The 23,073-nt window shown below is 40.1% G+C and overlaps 1 protein-coding gene across 4 annotated transcripts in view; it reads left to right on the forward strand.

Moving 5' to 3' along the window:
- Positions 1-23,073, forward strand: part of Pik3c2g (phosphatidylinositol-4-phosphate 3-kinase catalytic subunit type 2 gamma) — a 345,180-nt gene that overhangs the window by 293,855 nt on the left and 28,252 nt on the right. For 3 of the 4 annotated variants that reach the window (XM_060384334.1, XM_060384335.1, XM_021648649.2), the window contains exons 31-32: positions 8,491-8,566; positions 20,979-21,073. In XM_060384334.1, coding sequence (XP_060240317.1) covers positions 8,491-8,566; positions 20,979-21,073 — 171 coding nt within the window. The remainder of the gene's footprint in view (positions 1-8,490; positions 8,567-20,978; positions 21,074-23,073) is intronic. The other variant, XR_009591996.1, reaches the window with a different exon arrangement.

The raw sequence follows: 23,073 nt of genomic DNA on the forward strand, positions 1-23,073 counted from the left end.
CCTCTCCAGCATGTGTTGTCACTTGAGTTTTTGATCTTGGCCATTCTCATGGGTGTAAGGTGAAATCTCAGGGTTGTTTTGATTTGCATTTCCCTAATGGCTAATGAGGTTGAGCATTTCTTTAAGTGCTTCTCTGCCATTCGGTATTCCTCTACAGAGAATTCTCTGTTTAGCTCTGTTCCCCATTTTTTAAGTGGATTACTTGGATTGCTGCTTTTCAGCTTCTTTAGTTCTTTATATATACTGGATATGAGTCCTCTGTCAGATAAAGGGTTGGTGAAGATTCTTTCCCAATCTGTAGGTGGTCGCTTTGTTTTGATGACGGTGTCCTTTGCTTTACAGAAGCTTTTCAGTTTCATGAGGTCCCATTTATTGGTTGTTGTTCTTAGAGCCTGTGCTGTTGGTGTTCTGTTCAGGAAGTTTCCCCCTGTACCAATGAGTTCTAGGGTATTTCCCACTTTTTTTTCAAGCCGATTTAATGTGTCTGGTTTTATGTTGAAGTCTTTGATCCACTTGGACTTCAGTTTTGTGCAGGGTGACAAGTATGGATCTATTTTCATTTTTCTACATGTAGACATCCAGTTAGACCAGCACCATTTGTTGAAGATGCTATCTTTTTTCCATTGTATGGTTTTGGCGTCTTTGTCAAAGATCAGGTGTCCATAAGTGTGTGGATTTATTTCTTGGTCCTCTGTTCGGTTCCATTGATCCACCATTCTGTTTCTATGCCAGTACCATGCAGTTTTTAAAACTGTTGCTCTATAGTACAACTTAAGATCAGGGATGGAGATACCTCCAGAAGATCTTTTATTGTAGAGGATTGTTTTAGCAATTCTGGGTTTCTTGTTATTCCATATGAAGTTGAGAATTTTCCTTTCCAGGTCTGTAAAGAATTGTGTTGGTAATTTGATGGGCATTGCATTGAATCTGTAGATTGCTTTTGGTAAGATGGCCATTTTTACTATGTTAATCCTACCAAGCCATGAGCATGGGAGATCTTTCCATCTTCTCATATCTTCTTCTAATTCTTTCTTCAGAGATTTGAAATTTTTTTCATACAAGTCTTTGACTTCCTTGGTTAGGGTTACTCCGAGGTACCTTATGTCATTTGTGGCTATTGTGAAGGGTGTTGTTTCCTTAATTTCTTTCTCAGCCCTTTTGTCTTTTGTATACAGGAGGGCTACTGATTTTTTTGAGTTAATTTTGTATCCTGCCACTTTGCTGAAGGTGTTTATCAGCTGTAGGAGTTCCCTGGTAGAGTTTTTGGGGTCACTCACGTATACTATCATATCATCTGCAAATAGTGATAATTTGACTTCTTCCTTTCCAATTTGTATCCCCTTGATCTCCTTCAACTGTCTTATTGCTCTAGCAAGGACTTCCAACACTATGTTGAAGAGATATGGAGAGAGTGGGCAGCCTTGTCTTGTCCCTGATTTCAGTGGGATTGCTTTAAGTTTCTCTCCATTCAGTTTGATGTTGGCTATAGGCTTGCTGTATATCGCCTTTACTATGTTTAGATATGTGCCTTGTATCCCTGATCTCTCCAATACTTTGAACATGAATGGATGTTGGATTTTGTCAAAGGCTTTTTCAGCATCTAGGGAGATTATCATGTGGTTTTTTTCTTTCAGTTTGTTAATATGGTGGATCACATTGATGGATTTCCGTATATTGAACCACCCCTGCATACCTGGGATGAAGCCTACTTGGTCATAGTGGATAATATCTTTGATGTGTTCTTGGATTCGGTTTGCAAGTATTTTATTAAGTATTTTTGCATCAATGTTCATAAGGGAGATTGGCCGGAAATTCTCTTTCTTTGTTGAGTCTTTGTGAGGTTTAGGTACCAAGGTGACTGTGGCTTCATAGAATGAATTTGGTAATATTCCTTCTGTTTCTATTTTGTGGAATAGTTTGAAGAGAATTGGTGTTAGCTCTTCTTTGAAGGTCTGGTAGAATTCTGCGCTGAAGCCATCTGGTCCTGGGCTTTTTTTGGATGGGAGACTTTTGATGACCACTTCTATTTCTTTGGGGGATATAGGTCTATTTAGTTGATTTACCTGGTCCTGGTTCAGCTTTGGTAAGTGAAATCGATCAAGAAAATTGTCCATTTCATTTAGATTTTCAAATTTTGTGGCATATAGACTTTTGAAGTAAGTCCTAATGATTGTTTGGATTTCCTCAGTGTCTGTAGTTATATCCCCCTTTTCATTTCTGATTTTGTTGATTTGGGTGGTGTCTCTCTGCCTTTTAGTTAGCCTGGCTAAGGGTTTGTCGATCTTGTTGATTTTCTCAAAGAACCAGCTCTTGGTTTCATTGATTCTTTGAATTGTTTTATTTGTTTCCAATTGATTGATTTCAGCCCTGAGTTTGATTATTTCCAGCCGTCTACTCCTTCTTGGTGTGTCTGCTTCTTCTTTTTCTAGGGTTTTTAAGTGAGCCATTAGGGTGCTTGAATGAGCTGTCTCGAATTTCTTTTTGAAGGCACTTAGTGCTATGAACTTTCCTCTTAGCACTGCTTTCATTGTGTCCCACAAGTTCGGGTATGTTGTGTCTTCATTTTCATTGATTTCTAGAAAGACTTTAATTTCTTTCTTTATTTCTTCCCTGACCCAGCTGTCATTTAGTAACAAGTTGTTCAGTTTCCATGTGTGTGTAGGCTTTTTGTTATTTCTGTTATTGTTGAGGTCCAGCTTTATTCCATGGTGATCAGACAAGATACATGGGATTATTTCAATCTTCTTGTATTTGTTGAGGCTTGCTTTGTGACCCACTATGTGGTCTATTTTGGAGAAGGTTCCGTGAGGTGCTGAGAAGAAGGTAAATTCTTTTGTGTTTGGGTGTAAAGTTCTGTAAATGTCTGTTAGGTCCATTTGATTCATGACCTCTGTCAGAGACATTGTTTCTTTGTTTAATTTCTGTTTGGTTGACCTGTCCTTTGTTGAGAGTGGGGTGTTGAAGTCTCCCACTATTAATGTGTGTGGATCCATATGTGCTTTAAATTTTATCAATGTATCTTTCACAAATGTGGGTGCCCTTGTATTTGGGGCATATATGTTCAGGATTGTGATGTCTTCCTGGTGGAATTTTCCCTTGATGAGTATGAAGTGTCCTTCCCCATCTCTTTTGATTAATTTTGGTTGAAAGTCTATTTTATCAGATATTAGAATGGCTACTCCTGCTTGCTTCTTGGGTCCGTTTGCTTGGAAAGTCGTCTTCCAACCCTTTACCCTCAGGTAATGTCTATCTTTGTGTCTTAGGTGTGTTTCTTGTATGCAACAGATTGCTGGGTTTTGTTTACGTATCCATTCTGTTAATCTGTGTCTTTTTATTGGAGAGTTGAGTCCATTGATGTTGAGAGAGATTAATGACCAGTGGCTGTTAGATCTCTTGATTTTGATGTTGGCTGTGGTCATCAGGTTGTGTGCTTGGTTGCTTTTTGTTTTACTGAAGTGAGGTTATTTATTTCCTGTGTTTTCTTGAATGTAGCTAGCTTTCTTGGGTTGTATTTTCCCTTCCAGTGTCTTCTGTAATGCTGGATTTGTTTGTAGGTATTGTTGAAATTTGTTTTTGTCATTGAATATCTTGTTTTCTCCATCTATGAGGACTGAGAGTTTTGCTGGGTATAGTAGCCTGGGCTGACATCTGTGTTCTCTTAGGGTCTGCATGATATCTGTCCAGGCCCTTCTGGCTTTCATAGTCTCTGTTGAAAAGTCAGGTGTGATTCTAATGGGTTTGCCATTATATGTTACTTGGCCTTTTTCCCTTGCAGCTTTTAGTATTTTTTCTTTGTTCTGTATACTTACTGTTTTGATTATTATGTGGCGGGAGGATTTTCTTTTCTGGTCAAATTTGCTGGGTGTTCTGTAGGCCTCATGTATTCTAATTGGCCTCTCCTTTAGCTTGGGGAAATTTTCTTCAATGATTTTGTTGAAAATATTTTCTGGGCCTTGGAGAAGGAAGTCTTCTTTTTCCTCTATACCTATTATTCTTAGGTTTTGTCTTTTCATATTGTCTTGCATTTCTTGGACGGTCTGTGTCAGGAATTTTTCAGATTTAACATTTTCTTTGACAGATACATCGATTTCTTCCATTGTATCTTCTACACCTGAGATTCTTTCTTCCATCTCTTGTAGTCTGTTGGTTATGCTTACCTCTGTAGTTCCTGTTTTCTTCCCTAGATTCTTCCTTTCCATTATTTCTTCCATTTGTGTTTTCTTTAATTTTTCCAATTCTATCTTCAGGTCTTGAGTTGTTTTGTTTACTTCCTTCACCTGTCTGATTGTACTTTCCTGTTTTTCTTTTAGTTCCTTCAACTCTGTTTCTTTCATTTCATTCAGTGTTTTAAGCATTTCCTTTCTAAAGGCCATAAACTGTTTGGCTGCAGCTTCCTCTATTTCTTTACGGATGGCAATATTCTGTTTGAGTTTATCTTCCTCTATGTCTTTACGAATCTTATTTGTTTCCTCTGTTATCATCTTCATGAGCATACTTGTTAGGTCATCTTCTTGGATTTCAGTTATGGTGGGGTGTCCAGGGCTACTTGCCCCTGGGTAACTGGGTTCTGGAGATGCCATATTGCTCTGTCTTTTGTTGCTTGAGCTTTTACGCTGGCCTCTACCCATTGTGTTATCTTAGGAGTTTGGGGTTATTTTCTGGTGGTTCCTGGGGATCCTGTGGTGGAGAGAATCCCCTTTGCAGAAAGCTGGATTTTCCTGAAGGATGTCTTCTCAGCTTTTTGGGTATAGTCCCTGGATGGCTGGTGTTTTTTCAGGAGTTGCTCACCTCAAGGATATAGACCTGAGTGGTAACTGTGGTCTTTGTTAGTCGAGAGGGTTCTCCTCTCACGCAGGGAAGTCCTGAGGGCAGCTGCCCTGTTTCTGGGTTTCTTGTTGCAAATTTAATGATCAGCTGCTGTGACCCAGTTGGACATCAGGCGCGCCTCAACTGTTTGTGCTTGTGTCTGGAGCACAGCTGAGTGCTGGCGCCTCGTCCCCACTAGACTACTAGACTTTTTCTAGGGAAGGATTGGGTGATTTAGATCAGTACAGTTTCCTTCCTTCCCCGTGGATTCTCTGGAGACATGGACTCCTAGTGTCTTTTTTTGCCCTGGTGCACACTGTTCAGTGTCCGCCAGCTGGCTGGCCACAGAAATTTGCCTGTGCCTGGAGCACAGCTGTGTGAGGGCGGCTCAGTCTCTGCCAGCTGTCTGGTGCGCAGAAACTGCCTGTGTCTGCCTTTGCGGCTTTTGGGGGCCTGAGTGCTTCCCTCAGATGGGTAATTTTCCGGGGACCTTTTCAGGTTGGGGGTGAGCTGAGTGCTCTGAGGTCAGACCCGCCGTTTCTATCTCCGGCGGCGAATCAGGCGCGCAGGCAGGCAGGGCTCTGTGCCGGAACCTGGGTCCCCAGCTCTGGCTCCGGGCTGGCTCCTGGGGTGCCCGTGGAACCCGCCCGAGTCTTTTCCAGGGGATGTCTGGGTGACCTAAGGCCGGTCCCAATCGTTTCCTGTACCCTGGGGTTATCTCTCGACTGAAAATTCCAGTCTCTGATAGTGTGGTGCCCAAGGTTCAGTCTGGGACCATGACCAGAGACACTGGCTTGTGGCTCTGGGCTGGGGCTAGGGCTGGCGGCCGGCAGCCAAGCGTCTGGCGGAACCGGGATCTCTTCCGCGGTTTAGCCGGGTGAGTTAAAAGCTGATTGAATCCCCCACCGTGGGGTATCCTCTCACCTGGGAAACACAATGACTGTGTTTTATGGCCGAGAGTTCTGATTGCTGTTCACTGTGCTGATCCTGCTGTGCTGCTGCTCAGAATGAGAGTCCTCCCGGCGCCGCCATCTTGCCCCTCCTCCTCGATGTGGCACTTTCAAATCTCCCTGAGGACACTAGTTCCCAGCATGGGCTCTGCCAGTGACTGCCTACTTCAGAGAAAGGAAAGCAACTTACATGGAAACTCCTAAACTGTGGAGCCATGACCAAAGGACTTAACATTTTATTTTATCCAGGAGGCAAGAAAAGCAGAGAAACAAAGAAACGTTTGTTTTGAGCCTGGACATGGGAGGAACAGTACTATGAAGTGACTTACATTTCTTGACACATATCTTTGAATAGTCAAGAAAGTCCATCAAGAAAAATTCAGATACAAAGTTGACTATGAAGAGACAAATCTCAAAGAAAGCCTTAGATTTCTGAGTCAACAAAGGTGTCGCTGAAGTCGCCCTAAAACCCTGAATTGAACTGTGACAGACTGAAAATGAAAAACTTAACTTACAAACAACAGGCAAATGAATAAAAAAACAAACAAGCAAGCAATAGCAACACGTATTGGTGAGAAACGGACAGTCTGGTATCACCAAAGCAAATCTCATATCCTGTCAGTGAAGACAAAATACCTGCTGGATTTTGAAGAGAAATATGTTTTAATATAGAGATAATTCAAAGTAAAGATAAGAGTATATTTTAGAGGCCAGGTGAGCAAAACCTATATGTGACTAACGATAGAGTAAGTAGAAAGTGAGGAAGCCCAAATGTGAGTCCTTCCCTTGTTTCACTTGTGTCAGGGAGAACATGAGTATGTGTTGCATGGCATTCTGGTTGACTGTGTTTAACCATGTTTAAGAAAGAAAGGTGAAGAGATACAGAATGGAGTAGGATTTCTAGGTGCTTCCTGTACTATAAAAAAGTAGAGTCAGGGCAGTGATGAAGGAGTCAGCATCACATGGTTTTCTGGAGCTGCTGTAACAAAATATCACACCATACGTGGTATGAACTACAGAAACTGTCTGAGCATTATGGCAGTTGTGGGTCTAAACCCAATGTGTCAGCAGCAGTGGTTCCTTCTCACATCCTGACGGAAGAATTGCTGCCTGCTTCTGCTCCTTAGCTTGTGGCTAGCCAGCTTCATCCAGGCTGTTTGCATTGCTATCTATTTGTAACATCCAAACCATCCCTTTTTATAAGGGTACCTCACATTGGATTAGAACACCCCATCATAGGTACTGTGGTTGCTTTTCTATTGCTGTGCAAAGACAGCAGGACCAAGGTAACTCTTAAAAGAAAATGTTTACTGGGACTCATGATTGCAAAGAGTTAGAGTCCATGATCACCATGACAGAGAGTAAGGCAGCAGGTCGGCAGCCATGGAAACTGGAACAATAGCTGAGAACCCACATCTGATCCACAAGCAAGAGGCCGAGAGAGAGAGCTAACTAAGAAGAGAGCGGGCTTTCGAAAGCTCAAAGCCCACCTCCGGTGCACCTTCTCTAACAAAGGACACACCTCTTAATCCTTCCCAAACAATTCCATCAACTGAGGACCAAGTATTCAAATATATAAGACACGGGGGCTCTGCTCACTTAATCCACCGTGCTCGCTTAACTAATTATACCTCAAATGACACCATTTCCCAAACAGATCACATTCTGTGGTTCTGAGACTTAACAGGTTAGTGTGTGGATTTGTAGGAGTAACACAATTTAGCATCTAAGATGAAAAGCAGGCATTTCTTCCATTGCAACAAGAACGAAGGACTGCAAAAGTGTGTCAGTAGAATTGGTAGCAGTTTTATAACGGAGACAGTCAACAGCAGAGAAGTCAGACTTGGAAGTAAGAGTTAGAAGTTTCCTGATAGGGGCTTGAAAGACCATTGCACAGAATGAGAGACTGAATCTCTTGGGTGCCTTGACAGGCACTATTATGTTGGCATATATAGAGATGATGTAGTCAATAATTCAGTGTGCCCTTTACACAATCATGGAATGTCTTCTGAGGACAAGCTACCTTGATTATGTGATAGCTTACAAGAAAATAAATGCCACTTTCACCAAGGAAACCCTATTCTCAGGTTAGCCAGCCATGTATACATTTGGAGTTTGAGTTAAATGGCAATGTATTTGCAATGATCCCTATTTTTATACCTAAAATATATATGACTCTTACTTGTTCCCTTTAATGCTGTATCTCCCCTCTACTATTCCAAAGAGAGACATTACTTAATGCATCTGCCCTTCTTTTAATATACCCTAGTATTGCTGAGAAGGAATCTAATCCTCAGTGAACATTTTCTGAATTGAAACTTGAATGATAGTTTCTCACAAAACAAGCAACTATGTCATCTGGAAAACAATTTTTCTCAGAACACTTTATCTAAAGCTTCATATTTTCCAGAAAAAGGAGATTTCTAAGACTTGTAGATAATTATACAATTACTGAATATAAACATTTATGTTGACCTCCGGCAACATAGCAACATTGAATCTCTTGAAGAAATGCAATTGATCTCATGCCACACAAAAATCTAGCTTAATTCATGGCAGAACAATATTGACACTACAGTTGCAAATAAATTGTTCTCTGTTTATGGAATTGATAACAGGTACTCATTAAAAATAATATAATAAAAGCAATGTTCTCATGCAAGAGTGAAAAGCATTAGTGGGTAAATGTTAGAAATGAAATATTATACTATTGTATTTTATCTTTTTTTTTCAGAGTGATTGTGTACTTGGGTTTTTTCTCTCTGAACATACAAAACCAACACTTGCAGACTCTCCATTTGTGGACCCAGGCAAGTAAATCCATCACAACTACCATATGCAGTGATTGTATATTTAATTGTGCAGAAGATCCATTGGTAATATCATCAGTTTCATCATTTTCAATGATAATGTCTTTTTAATGCCAAGACCTTATTGTTTTCTCCCTAAGCATTTCTAAAGAGCTTGAACTCCCTGAGAATATAGTCAAGTTAACACAGATATATTTGGCTCTTTGAAATAGTGACAGAATGCCACACTGTTCCCCCATTTCAATTGTTGTGTGTTGAATTACAGTTGCATATGTCAGAGGCAGAATCTTTGTTCTCTCTGACACGGGAGTCTTGCGGTTTTACCACTATCTTACAAAGCAACACCAATGAAACCAGTAATCAAGGAGGTTCACTCTCAGGTTTTAAATCACGTGACACTCTACTCCCTGAACATAGCCTTCCACGGGTGTCACCATCTGGTTGTCTTCCATGTGTGTCCTGTGTCACACATTCAATCATTCCCTAGATTTACAGAGGCTCCATTGGAAGTTCTATCAGTTTCAAGCATTTGTAATATATTTCACACGAAGGAGTGGCAATCCAGTAACACCCCCCCCTTTTTTATAAAGATTAATTTATTTTATTTGTGGTATGTTTGTTTGGCAGCACGTAAGCCTAGGAAACACATCAGAGGCCAGGGGGCATCAAACACCCTTGTACTAAAGTTACAAGTGGCTGTAAGTCATTTGATGTGGGTACTGGGAACTAAATTTAGGTCCTCTGTAAGAATAATAATCACTCTTAATCACTAAGCCATCTTCAGCCCTAAACATGCTAGATTTAATCTCCATATTTATAAGTCCATAATTTTCCAGACATCATCAATCCCTTTAACTCTCAGTCTTCATTTCATCTACAATGACCTCTTGACTCTATTGTTTAAGGTTCTATGTATGTGCTTGTCACACCTGCTTATTTCTGACTTCCCAGGTACTTTTTGCTTAGGTAGACAAATTTCTGAATGACCTGTTCTGCTGCATAATTATGTATTAAATTGTGTAACTGTGTTTGCACCTAACCAGCTTCACTTACTGAACTAAAAATAATTCAAGTCAAGGACTCCCTTCAAGACCCTGAATTGCTTTATACTTATAATCTCTGAAATACCGTATGAGGGCTTCCAGGGGAAGAGGGGTAAAGAATGAGAGAAAGTAGAAAGGAGAAAAGAAAATAATCAATTTTAATTACCTGGGGAGATGTTACTACCATCAATAATATAAATTTTAATAATCCAGACTTGGAAAAAATATCAAGTTGTTGAATTCTAGAGATATTCTCAAAAGGGGGGTTGGTGGGCCTCTCTATCACTAAAGCCCCTCAACAAAAATTGCTACTTCATGTTTCAAGAAAGTAAACCTCCGATTATTGTTGACCTTTGGTTTTGTTCATAGTAGTATTTCTGAAAGATCTTTTGAAATGCATTTGCACCCAAAATTAGGATGGTTTTTATCAAAACTAAAGCAGCACTTTGAGAAAGTTTCTAATTTTAAAATTTCTTATGTCATCAACACTCAAGAATTGATTCACCAGTTATGAGTGACAAAAGACTTGATTTCTGTCTTGTCTAAGTTACAGGCTGCCTACTAAAAACAGCCCATTGTCTTAAAACAGTAGGACACATCTTCCAAGTAGGATATGCAAATCACTATAATAAGGAAGGATTTACAGGAAGCTGTGCCTTATTTTGTTCTTCAAATCATTTCCTCAGTCATCGTTCTGGATTCTTAATCTTTTGTCACAGAATAGCTGCTGACTGTTAGCAAGAAGCCTGTTGACTTAAGCATCATACTCATCCTTGAACTGAAAATTTAAGCTTAAGTTACTCAAATGTGTTCACATACTGATTTACATAGAACAGCCTCAACTGAAAATCCCAGACTTTGGCCGCCTCTACTGGAGTGCTGATTTTGAATACCTATGTATCCAGATATGTACCTCAAAGTCACAGGAGAAATAGCACGTGTGCTGGATAATCTTGGTTGCCACCTTGACAGATGTGGGAGAAGGAGCCTCAGCTGAGGAATCCCCCTCCTCTGCTTGGTCTTTGAGCACGTCTGTAGGACATTTTCTTATTGACGAAAGAATGTCCAGTCTATATGTGCATTGCCATTCCTGGGCCTGAGCTATATAGAAGGGAGTTGAGCAAGCTCCAAGAATCAGGCCAATAACTAACATTCCTCCATGGCCTCTGCTTCATTCCCTGCCTCCAGGTTCAAGCCTTGAATTTTTGCCTTGGCTTCTTTTGATGATAGTTTTAACCTGCAAGTCAAACAAATTCTTTCTTTCCCAAGTTGTTTCTGTTTGTGGTATTTATCATAGGAGCAGAAAGCAAACTGAAACAACGTGTCACTCTAAATCTGGGAAATACTAACAGTCTTTGGGCTTCACTGGCTCATGAAACATGATTTTGTGCACTAACATAAGACTTTATCTTTTCTCAAATGCCAGTCCGTTTTCCCCTGCTATAAAACTGCTTGGCTAATCATTGCCCTTCAAGTCACCTATTTCAGTGATGCCTCTGGAGTATGTCTTTATTCACCGATGAGAACACTCGGATGGGATAAACGCTGTCTATAGTGCACACCTTGTCAATACAAGATGTACCACCAGGTCTGGCTTCCTAAACAAACGCTTCCCAAATAATTACCAAATGAACACAGACAGTAACAACCGCAGAAACATGGTGATAATCTCTATCAAAATAGATTATTGGTTTTTGTAAAGAAAAAAGGGGAGAAGATCAAAATCATGTTGTCTCCCCACAGTCCTGCCTCATGGAAAATGTCCTGGCACTCGAGAACTCCCAAACACTAAAAAAATTTTAAAGCATCTCTTGGGAAAATAACTTCTAAAATTGTTTATATTATGTGCTATTAAGTTCATAATACAATCTAAAAACCTTTATGGACTTTATGTTAACTCTATGTTATAACTTTATGTTATATTAAATCTTGATGACATAATTTTCTGTATGCTACAAAGATTAATATAGCTTGCATGGTTTTGCATCCCTATAAAAAGTGTCTGGAATAGTCAATTTAAAAGAAATGGTTTATTTGGGCTCACTGTTTCAGAGGTTTTAGTCTATGTACATTTGCTCATGTTGTTTTGGGGTCTCTGGTAAGACCCATTGTTGGAGCACATACATGCTGAAGCAAAGCTACTCACCTCATGGGGCAGAACGGGACAGATAGAAAGGGAGTGGGGTCCTCGTGTTTTCCTCTAGGGAAAGCCCTCACTAAAAGAGCTTTCTCCCAGCAGGCTTACCTTCCACAGGCTCTGCCACCTCCCACACTTCCACAGGCTCAGGACAAAGCCTTCAAAACAAAGGCCGCCGTTGAGAAACATACCCAATGCATAGCACCTTCCACAGCTGACAGGAGTCACACAAACACAAATAAATTAAACAACCCATCCAAGCCCTCCACACAGTTCTCATGTGTGAAAGACAGATATGTGATCAAGTGTAGAAATGATGGAATAGGTAATGAAGTGCTACCTTCAACAATAATGATCAGTTCTAAGAGGATGGGTTGATAATTCCTTTTAGAGAATATTTTTAAATACAAGCTTAGAGTCGGTACCTCAAGCCACTGCCTCCATGTCATGATATGTATTTGAAAGAGAACTTGAAGTCATGTGCTCCCCAAGTCAGCTACTCACTACTTAATGGTCTAGCTAGCCACGTGGTTAAAAAAAAAAAAAACTAAAGAAGTTGAATTGTGGAATATAAGTTTTCAATTAAAGTTTTAATGATAGGACATTTGATGGGGGAAAAAATGAGCTGCCATGTTCTGAAACACGGCAAAGTAAAGGTACTAAGGCCACATTATATATTTCAAAGTAGAAAAGAATTCAAACATGAAATTACTAGGCATGTACAGGCAGGTACCAGGGAAACATTAGAGAAAGTTCTAACAGTGAATGCAATTGGGAGGCCAATAAAATGCAGCTAGAAATACACCTTTGCCTTTGATTCTGTAAAGAAACAAATATTGTCAAAATAAATAAAAATCTGATGCTATTAAGCAAGGGTAAATTCTGTAACAAAAATAACAACGATCTTAAGTATCACAAACATGCCAAGCGAAAGCAGCTTGCTTTATAAAATCTTCCATTAAAAATTACAAAAGCAACAGGATAAAGTTTTTTTTTAAAAAAAGGATAGAGTAAATGGCGGTATGTGAGTTTAATTCATCTATTGAGGAAAAATGCTTTAAAATTGGAGTTAAAATATAAACCACAATGTTCACTGAAAAATAATACCTAAAACAACTTGTTTTGAAATGTTGAGATTGAAAATATTGCCATAGATATGTTAGGCAAATACAAAGAAAATGAAACCAGAAGTAAAGACATGATGAGGAAACGCTTCTATTATAATAAAACAAATAATGGGAACTTTACATAGACTGAGAGATGACCAGTCAAGATTCAAGTTGGTATGACTCTTCATTCAACAATATAACAGCAACTTACAGAAAGCAAAAATTGTGAGACACTTAAGAGAAATCCACAAAAGTCCACTAGTTAGAGAATAACTTACCATTTTCAATTTGTAAAAACTTGAGTGAGAACGAAAGAGTATGTTCATAGAAAAACAAGTAAAATGAATAAGACAAATGGCTGGATTTACATCACTTTCTTCATACTGAAAACAGATTTTTCTTTCTATGCATCTATTAGAACACAAAAAAGTTCAACAAATTTCAGAAAGTTGATATACTGTGGATACTATCATTTCTTCGTAATAGAGTAAAAATTGATGGATCATTTTGGAAAACTGGAAGACAATTATGTATGGAAATTTAAAAACAAAAATATATTTAATAACTTTTACAGTCAAAAGAAATTGCAGCCCCAAATTTCCAAAGCCTCAGCAGAGCCATACTCAGCCACAGTAACAGTGGCTGTCACCTCAGTGATGCTGGTATCTCAGCTGGTTCTTCAACCCAGCTGACCAGAAACCACAGAAGCAGAACTTGAAACATAACATAAAGCCCTGGTGGGGCCTTGATTGCCTCCGAAACATTTAATGACTGATAGTTACACCGTTACTTAAGCCATTAGAGGTGGAAATGAAAGGAAAGTTATCCATATTTGCTTTCTGAAAGGAAGTATTCACACCAAAAGTTTCAAGAATTGTAAGGGCAGCAAATAAGAACTCAGAGATAAGTATCATCTGTGACTGTCATTGGAAAACTCTTTTTTTTTCTTTTTTTAATTCTTTATTAATTACACTTTATTCACTTTGTATCCCCCCATAAGCCTCTCCCTCCTCCCATCCCAATCCCTCCCTTCCTCCATCTTCTGCATGCATGCCCCTCCCCAAGTCCATTGATAGGGGAGGTCTTCTTTTCCTTCCTTCTGATCCTACTAAATTAGGTCTCATCAGGAGTGGCTGCATTGTCTTCTTCTGTGGCCTGGTAATGCTGCTTCCCCCTCAGTGGGGGAGGTGAGCAAAGAGCAGGCCAATCAGTTCATGTCAGAGACAGTCCCTGTTCCTATTACAATGGAACCCACTTGGATACTGAACTGCCATGGGCTACATCTGTGCAGGGGTCTTAGGTTATCTCCATGTTAGTTGGAGTATCAGTCTCACAAAAGACCCCTGTACTGAGATTTTTTGGTTCTGTTGCTCTCCTTGTGGAGTTCCTGTCCTCTCCAGATCTTACTGTTTCCCACTTCTTTCCTAAGATTCCCTACACTCTGCCCAAAGGTTGCCCATGAGTCTCAGCATCTGCACTGATAGTCTGCAGGGAAGAGCCTTTCAGAGGTCCTCTGTGTCAGGCTCCAGGACATTTGATAAAATTAAATTTCCTTTAAAACACTAAAAGAGTAAAAAGAAATAGTCTTTGCATGAGAAATTCTAACAACAGATATGAGAGAAAACACTGAAAAACACACTCACTAAAGTAAAGAACGACCTCCCACACCCAAGATCATCACAGCCACCATAACTGTACAGAGAGTGGGTGGCAAGATAGGGCTCTCTCCTTACCTTGTTCATCTTTTCCTCAAATTGCATCTTCTCAATAAGGGTGTCCATAGTCACCTGTCAAAATTGCAGCTTGCCTGTGTTTTGGGAGCACCCAGAGCTTTTAACCCACTCTGTTACTTATAGTCATCACAATGTAAGCTTGGTTTATTTATTGTGCCTTCCCCCCACACAAACACATGCTGGATAACATGTGTCAAAGGGAGAAGTCTGTCTCTTCCACTCCAAATACTTAAGACAATGGCTTGCTCAGAATAGGTTCAAAAATAATTATTATATCGAAAATGAAATAGAAAAGGACATTAGAAGCATTAACTTTGTAAGACAAAAACCAAGGGTATTTGTAATAACTATCATTGAATGTCTTGGGAAACAAATATCAACTAAAAACGTATCATAAATAGAATTCAATGAAAACACCAGATACAGAATGAAGTACACCTGTATCTATTATATTTTAGGTATTCTTGATACATATTTACAAAATATGTCAGACATAGTGACTATTTAAAACATTTAAAAGTCAAAATAGTCCCATCAAATGTATTCACACAAAAAGGTTTAGAATAGATTTAATAGAAAACAGGTAAGACCAAACAGGAACCACAAAGCAGAACTGAGGATCTAAAGAACAACTGGAAATGCAGATCAGGCTTCTGGGAAGGCAAACTCAACATCTTAAAGACAACGCATGTTTAAGTGCAATGTGTTCTTTAAAAACATTAACTGATCTATATTTAACAGAATAATCTTATTTTACAGCTCCTAACCAATGAAAAGTCAGAAAAAAATCTGTAAAAACAGAACAAAGTGAAATGGACCAAAAAAAAAAAGAAAACCCACGTTAAAATCCATAGAAATTAAAGCAGTGTTATGATTGTGCCTAATCAGATCAATGAATAAATCAATACAAAGGTTACCATAGGTTGTTCAAGAGGAGAACCAAATAGACTTAAAAATCTAGCATGCACCAGAACAGAGAGAGAATGTTCAGTAAACAGCTTATAGCACACTTTGCTATATAGGATAAGTAACAAATAGAGGAAGAAATGCTAAATGCAAATAATGAAATCACAGCTGACCAAGGAAACCTGGGGCGATCCCTTAGAATCCTAAAGTGTGCTGCAATGGGCGTGGCCAAAATTCAACGTGCATGGCGGCAAACGCTTCAGCAAAGTAAAAGTAAAATGCAACGATGAGTGACAAAGTAGATGCACTATTGCTGATTCGTCCAAGAGATCAGCTCGGTGAGCGTATAACAGTCCTCTAGAAACTGGTAGGAAAATTAGGACTATGAAAGATAAGTACACAAAAATACAAGAGGCTCTTGACCAATGAGAACATGCTCAGCCTCATTCATAAGAAAATCATGAATTAAATTACACGGATGCCATGGATTCCTCACCCCTATCATCGGATTGGCACAAAAACAATTTAATTAGCATCTTCGTTGCAAATCAGCAGGCCTCTCATACACTCCTGGTGATAATACAAATTGGTACAAGCACCATGGAATTATTTGGCAATATTTATCAAAAATTACGCAGGCAAATACACTCGGATCCGCTCTTGAGTTTTTGTTCTGAAATTCACAAACTGGCACAGGTGATGTGTCTTTAAGGCTGTGCCCTGAATCACGGCTCACAGAGGATACACGACACTGGGAAAGACCCACCTACCTACCCCTCTTTGGAACCAATTAGGTAAATCACAATACCCCCGTGTAATAGAAGCTGTACTTTAGAGACTAAAAAATAATTTTTTAATGTTGATATAAATATACCTGCAAATAAATTTGTGCAGAATAGTAATATGTCATGGTCTTTGTCAGGATGGGAAAAAAGGAATGATATATTCATCTTTGCTTTTATGGAGCAATTTGAAAATGCTGTGTATCTCTCTAGACAGATCCAGAGACAATTAATACAATAGTGGGTAGACAGATACCAGACACGGAAGACTTTTTACTTCATACTTCAAAATTTATTTGTCACCTTTAATCAGACGAATAAATTGTCTACTGAAAAATATCACTTCAAAATGCTATTTTCATTTTTTATGAAAATAGAAAGCTAACTAAGAGACTCACAGAAACACTCAGACTCAATTATCCAGCCACAAGGAACCCAGGGAGCATTGCAAATCCCACAGTGACCAGAAAATTCTAGCCTCTCTGTCTCCATATCAATCTGTTCTCAAGTTTTCCTCCTCAAGTTCTTCATTTAAGCTTTTTCTTTTATCTTGTGACTTTCACTTTATCATTTACAACATGGCCCCAGATATAACCTAATCCAGCACTATGTCCTTTTCCTGTCCATTTATTTTGAATAGTATGTTAGTTTAGTCTGAATTTTTTATACATTTGATATTTTGAAAACGAGTTTAGTGTGTCTTAATCACAGCCGCCGTCCACTTTCCCCTTTTCTTGTCCTAAAGCTTCTTGTCCTGAAGCCCTTACACAATCAACCTCTGCCCAACTCCATGTCCTTTTCTTGTATAACCCACTGATACCAATTGGTGGTTCCCATGTGTGTATAAGTGTGGAGCAATCCACAGAGGCATGAGCAAGCTACCAGTGGCCACACACCCCCAAAACAAGTGACTTTCCCTCTGCTCCCAGTTGACAATAGTTCCTCGGTTGGAGATAGAGCCTCTGTATTCGCTCTCCAAACCAAACTATAATTTTAACTGGCACCATACAGAACAGATCTCAATCAGGCAAACACAGTTGCTGTGAGTTTCTATTATCCACCATTTAAAAGTTTTTTTCTTTATTATTATTATTTATTACAGTTTATTCACTTTGTATCCCGGCTGTAACCCCCTCCTTCATCTCCTCCCAGTCCCACCCTTCTTTCCTCTTCCTCCTCTATGCCCCTCTCCTAGTCCCCTGATAGGGGAGGTATTCCTCCCTACTATCTGACCCTAGCCAGTCAGGTCTTATCAGAACTGTCTGCATCCTTTTTCTGTGTGGTCTAAGTTAGGCCCTCTCACCAGGAGAAATTGATCGAAGAACTGGCCACTGAGTCTATGACAGAGACAGTCCATGCTCTCCTTACTATGGAACGCACATGGAGACAGAGCTGCCCATGGCCTACATCCGAGCAGGACATCTAGGTCCTCTCCATGTATGATCCTTGGTTGATTCATCAACCTCTCTGCAGGTCCCCTTGAGCCCAGATTTTTTGGTTCTGTTGGTCTCCTTCTGGAGCTCCTGCCCCCTCCAGGTCTTTTTTTATCTCACTCTGCTCAAAGTTTGGCTATGAGTCTCGGCATCTACCATTTTTTATCTGCATGACTTAGGAGGAAGTGCCTTAGTTTCCACATGTGCAAACAGGGACAAACCAACCTTGCTGCTTTGCTGTGAGGAGTTAGTGAAATGCCTCCCACAGGCTGGCACTTTCTCAGTCTTTCCAAATTTCTCTACTAAGAACCTAACCTATTAGCTGTTAAGAAATCCTGGTGACCCCGGATTTTCCTGGGGTTCTGAACTTCCAGATACTATGATGGAGTCTCTGGTTAACTAACAATCTCCCGATGGGAGTTCTAGCACCATCATCAGTCAATGCACACAGCAACTGTACCTTTACTGCTCAGACACTTCCTCATAAATTTATGATAATTTTCTACCCTTGAATTAAAATTTCTTTCATTAAATGCATTGGGTTTCTATTTAGTGATTTCTTCACCTCTTAATTCGAATATAATATTCATTGTGCATTAAAAAGTCATCAGTATTTTAGCACCTTCATACCTAGTATTCACTAATATTTTTTTATTATGAAACATAATTTGCTTCAGTGAGAATCAGCTTACAGTGACTCAATCATTATAATGGGGATATTTAAATGATTTTTAATGTATTCAGATAACAGATGTCCCCTTGGTTCAAAGAAACCCTCTTTTAATTATCAGTAATCCATATTATTAACTATGAACTCAGTTAATTGATAATAAAACTAATATCGCCTACGTGTGATGAATAACCTGCTCTAAACCATGAAAGAGGCACACAGAAAGGACACACCCAACTGGTGCAATCTTAATGTACTGAGAAAAATTAGAGAATTGGGAATAACTACCAGAAAACAAACCAAACCACAATGAGTCCCACACTGCATACTGACTTTTTTAATTTATTAATTACAATTTATTCACTTTGTATCCCACCGGTAGCTCCCTCCCTATTCCTCTCCCAATCCCACCCTCCCTCCCTCTTCTCCACCCATGCTTCTCCCCCAGTCCACTGATAGGGAAGGTCCTCCTCCCCTTCCTTCTGATCCTAGTCTATCAGGTCTCATCAGGAATGCTGCATTGTCTTCCTCTGTGGCCTGGTAAGGCTGCTCCCCTCTCAGGGAGAGGTGATCAAAGAGCCTGACACTGAGTTCATGTCAGAGACAGTCCCTGTTCCCATTAGTATGGAACCTATTTGGACACTGAGCTGCCATGGGCTATATCCATGCAGGGGTTCTAGGTTATCTCCATGAATTGTCTGTGGTTGGAGTATCAGTCTCAGAAAAAAACCCCGTGCCTAGATTTTTTTGGTTCTGTTGCTCTCCTTGTAGAGCTCCTGTCCTCTCCATGTCTTACTATCTCCCACTTCTATCATAAGATTCCCCAAACTCTGACTTTTTTTTTCATAACTGTTTTTTTTTTTCTAAACTTTTTCAGCATCTATACAACCAGAGGCTCACTGTCATGGGAGTCATTAGACCCACAATAAACTATGCTTAATCCTTGGGCAAAAAAAAAGCAGAAAATTTGAGTTAAAAAAAAAAACACACTAAAGTCTTTATTTTATTGACATAATGATATGGCTCAAGGTAAATTTGACATTACTGTGTTATTGGATGAATACCTAATGTATGTATATAAAACAAATTGCAGATTATTTCTTTAGGGGACACAGAAGAAATAAATCCTGAGATAGAGCCAAATCGACTAGACAGCAGGTAGAATAATTGCCGTGTAAGCATGAACTGACTCGGGCTGTGCTAGGAAAGTTCAAGGAAAAGTAGACGCAGGAATATCTTACTTTCGCTTGGGCTTTGAAAAAATGGTATCTGTCCAACAGATGAAGTGTGGTGGCAACTCATTGTAAAGGAATTGAATAAGAGGAAAACTATTTAAAGGACAAGGAAAAGAACTTTTAAGGACCAAATATGTGAGTTTCAACATAAAGTAATAGTATAGTTGGGGATAAAATAAACGAACAAACAAGAGAACAAAGTGATTTTGGAGTCAGGAAAATCTCAGGACCAGTGAGATAATAAAGGCCCTTACCACCGAGCAGGATGCCTTGGTTCAGTCCCTGGAACCCACATGGAGGAAGGGGAGACTCACGTCCCACAATTGTCCTCTGACCTTTACCCAGGTGCCATGGCAAGCACTGACCCACCAAAAAAATAAATAAATAAAAATGAAAATAAAAACATGAAAAGGCACATTTGATCTAAAGAGCAGTTTTACAAACATTACTGTAGAAATCAGTAATCTCAGAAAACCAACAGACTTGAGGGTCTATCTAGGGAGGAGTGTGAGAATCATCTGACAGACCAGCCTAGCTATTTCATCTAAATGAGTTTGTATGAGATAGGAAAGACAGATGTAAGAGCAAATGCAGAGCGACTCCTCTCAGCTCCAAGAGCCTGCTGAGTTCTTTCACACAACAGTCTCCTGGATTTTATCACTTATTCATTCCCAAAGTATCCAAAAGTAGGTCACTTACCACAACAAACTGATTAGCCAAGTCACAGCGACAGTATGCCTTAGCAGAGCTGGCTCACACACCCAGATTCACTGACTTTTAAAGGCCGCTGTTGGTCTGGAGGGATGTCACAGGAGGTATGGCCATTTACTGCTCATCCAGAGAACACAGGCTTGGTTCCCAGCATCCACCTCTGTGGCTCACACCAGCCTATGACTTCAGGTCCAGGCTATTCCATGCATTTTTCTGGCCTCTATGGTCACCTGCTTTTACGGGTGTGCATGCACGTTTGTATGCGTGTGTGCATGCACACACATACACACACAAAATTAAAAAATAAGGTATATCTTAAAGACCACACTCTCAGTCTCTCTGACCTCTGGCAATCATAATGGTTAAGCAGAAAATGACAACTAAAAGTTATATGGAGGTTTTAACTTTAAATAGCAGCTTAAATAATGGTGTCAGTCAAAACTGGATCTACACTGTCAGAGAGTCGGGTGAAGCAGGCAAGACCCAGACCCCACCTCTGCCTAAGTAGCCCGGCATCCTGAACTGTGACTATCTGTCACCATCTGAAGAATGTTCCTTTCGTCTTTTCCTGCTCTCCCTGTGTAGTCTTTAAGAGCGTCGTGGATTCGGAGCTGACCTAACTCTGACTTAGCTAATATTCTCTGTTTTCTCAGGTGAGAATTCTCCAGACAAAAACCCCAAGGTGCAGTTACTGATGACGTACGAGGACTCGAAGCTCACCATCCTAGTGAAACACATGAAAAACATCGTAAGTTCCTTCCATGTTGAAAGAGACACGGAGGCATCCATTGAGCAGTCACAGCCTCCTTTGGACCGTTAGGGTCAATGTTAGTGAGAGGAAAGGGTCTAACAACCAAGTTTAAACAAGCAGTAAAGTAGCCACTCCCAATGTTTTTTGTCTCAGCGCAAACATGGTCCTTGAGGTACAGGCTAGAGCATATCTCGCAGGGGAAGCCAGCGAACGAACACAGGACTACATTCAAAATGAAGTTTCGGGAAAACCTGTGATCACTCCCTGAATAAGCAGAAGAGGCTGGGAGAAATATGCTGGTTTCAGGGTATTTCTGTGGCTCCCTCCGCTGAGCTCACAGGGAGATTATTCTCTGGCTGTGGGTTGGGCGCTGTACCTCCTCACTTTCTGCTGAGCTTCAAAAAGGACTGTCTCTGTGAAAGTAACAGTTTCATACAGTTTCCACCCAAACTTCCATATTACTTCTGTTTTTACTTTTGCACTATGATCTTACTCTCCACCTTTTGATGTAATTGTCTAGAAGTATTTCTTCTCAAAAATAGGGACTTTGTTGTTATGGGAGTTTGTTGGAGGCCCTGAAACAGATTTTTTTTTTTTTTTTGCATTTCCCTTTTTGTCAAACATTTCACTTTCATTTCTTCAAATGGTCACTAGCCCCTATTTTTTTCTATTAAATAACATAATTATCCTGATTATTTCTCTCTCTTTCTTTCTCTCTGTGTGCACATGCACATATGTGTGTGTGTGTGTGTGTGTGTGTGTGTGTGTTTACAAATATATGTGTGCAAACAGCTTGGGAGGCTAGAAGTCAGGTCTTTTCCTCTATCATTCCCCTCATTTTTTTGAGACAGAGTCTTTTGCTGAGTCTAAAACTCACTGATTGGCTGGCTGGCTCACCAGTGAGATCCAGATAGCAATCCTTGTAGGCTTAGATTTTTCACCAAACCTGCTTTATTTAGGGTTCTTAAACACCTTTACTTCCCTTCCATCCCTGACCTTACATAGGAGGTTAGAAGGGAAAGGGGCTGTAGACCTCTTTTATCTATTTCCTGCTGATTAGGGTAGATGGTTCTTTAGGAGATTACCAAACTTAGTCATCAGGATACCAGCAGTCCAGTCCAAAGCCCAACACCAAGCAGGAACACAAATCAGCTCAAGTCGGTGAAAGCCTCAGTTGGATTGCCCCAAAGAAGTTCTCTGAAACGTTTCTCTCTTGGAAGTCAAGTATCAAAGCACAAAGATCAGCACAGGGATGTTGATCCAAAAAGTAATGCCTTACTGTGGGTGAGCCTCTCCATATCTCCTCTCCCCAGTGTCCACCCACGGATGTTCTCATGTGGCCAATGTCACACCCCTCTCTCACGAAAGAGCTCAGAGCAAAACATCACGTGCGCTCTCACAAGCCAGCCTCCAACAAAACATCACATGCCCAGCTTACAGCAAAGTATCACATGACAAAACCAGTCTTCAAAGAAACCAGAAATGTCCACTTCACATCTTCCTGCCACTGACAACTCCCCTTCTGGCACCAGGGTTACAAAATTATACTACTCTCCTTGGCTTTTACTTGGGTGCTTGGAACCCGAGCTCAGGCTCTCATGCTTGAGCATCAAGCGCTTCACCCACCGAGCCATCTCCCCGGCCCTTCCTTGTCAGTCTTGATACTGTGCATCGAGGAAGTAGGTACTTATTCCAGTCTTTGCCATCTGTCTTTGTCAGGGAGCATCCTTCAACACAGCAACCCTGTCTAGACATTCTGGAAAGGTTCTCCATTTTGTTAAACAGAGGTAAAGCATGCCAGAAGTAGCAGGCTCCCAAGGGCAGCTCAGACAGTTCATTTTAGTAAGACTTATGTGAATGAAAGTGCCTCAAGGCCATGATCCAGCTTCAAGACGAGAGGGAGAGAATTAGACACACACACACACACAAATACAGTGCATGGAGATTTAAATGTCATCAGATCTTGAATGAAAAGGGAAGCTTCCTTTAAGGCCTAC

The sequence above is a fragment of the Meriones unguiculatus genome, chromosome 5 (genome assembly GCF_030254825.1).
Source record: "Meriones unguiculatus strain TT.TT164.6M chromosome 5, Bangor_MerUng_6.1, whole genome shotgun sequence".
NCBI classification, from domain to species: domain Eukaryota; kingdom Metazoa; phylum Chordata; class Mammalia; order Rodentia; family Muridae; genus Meriones; species Meriones unguiculatus.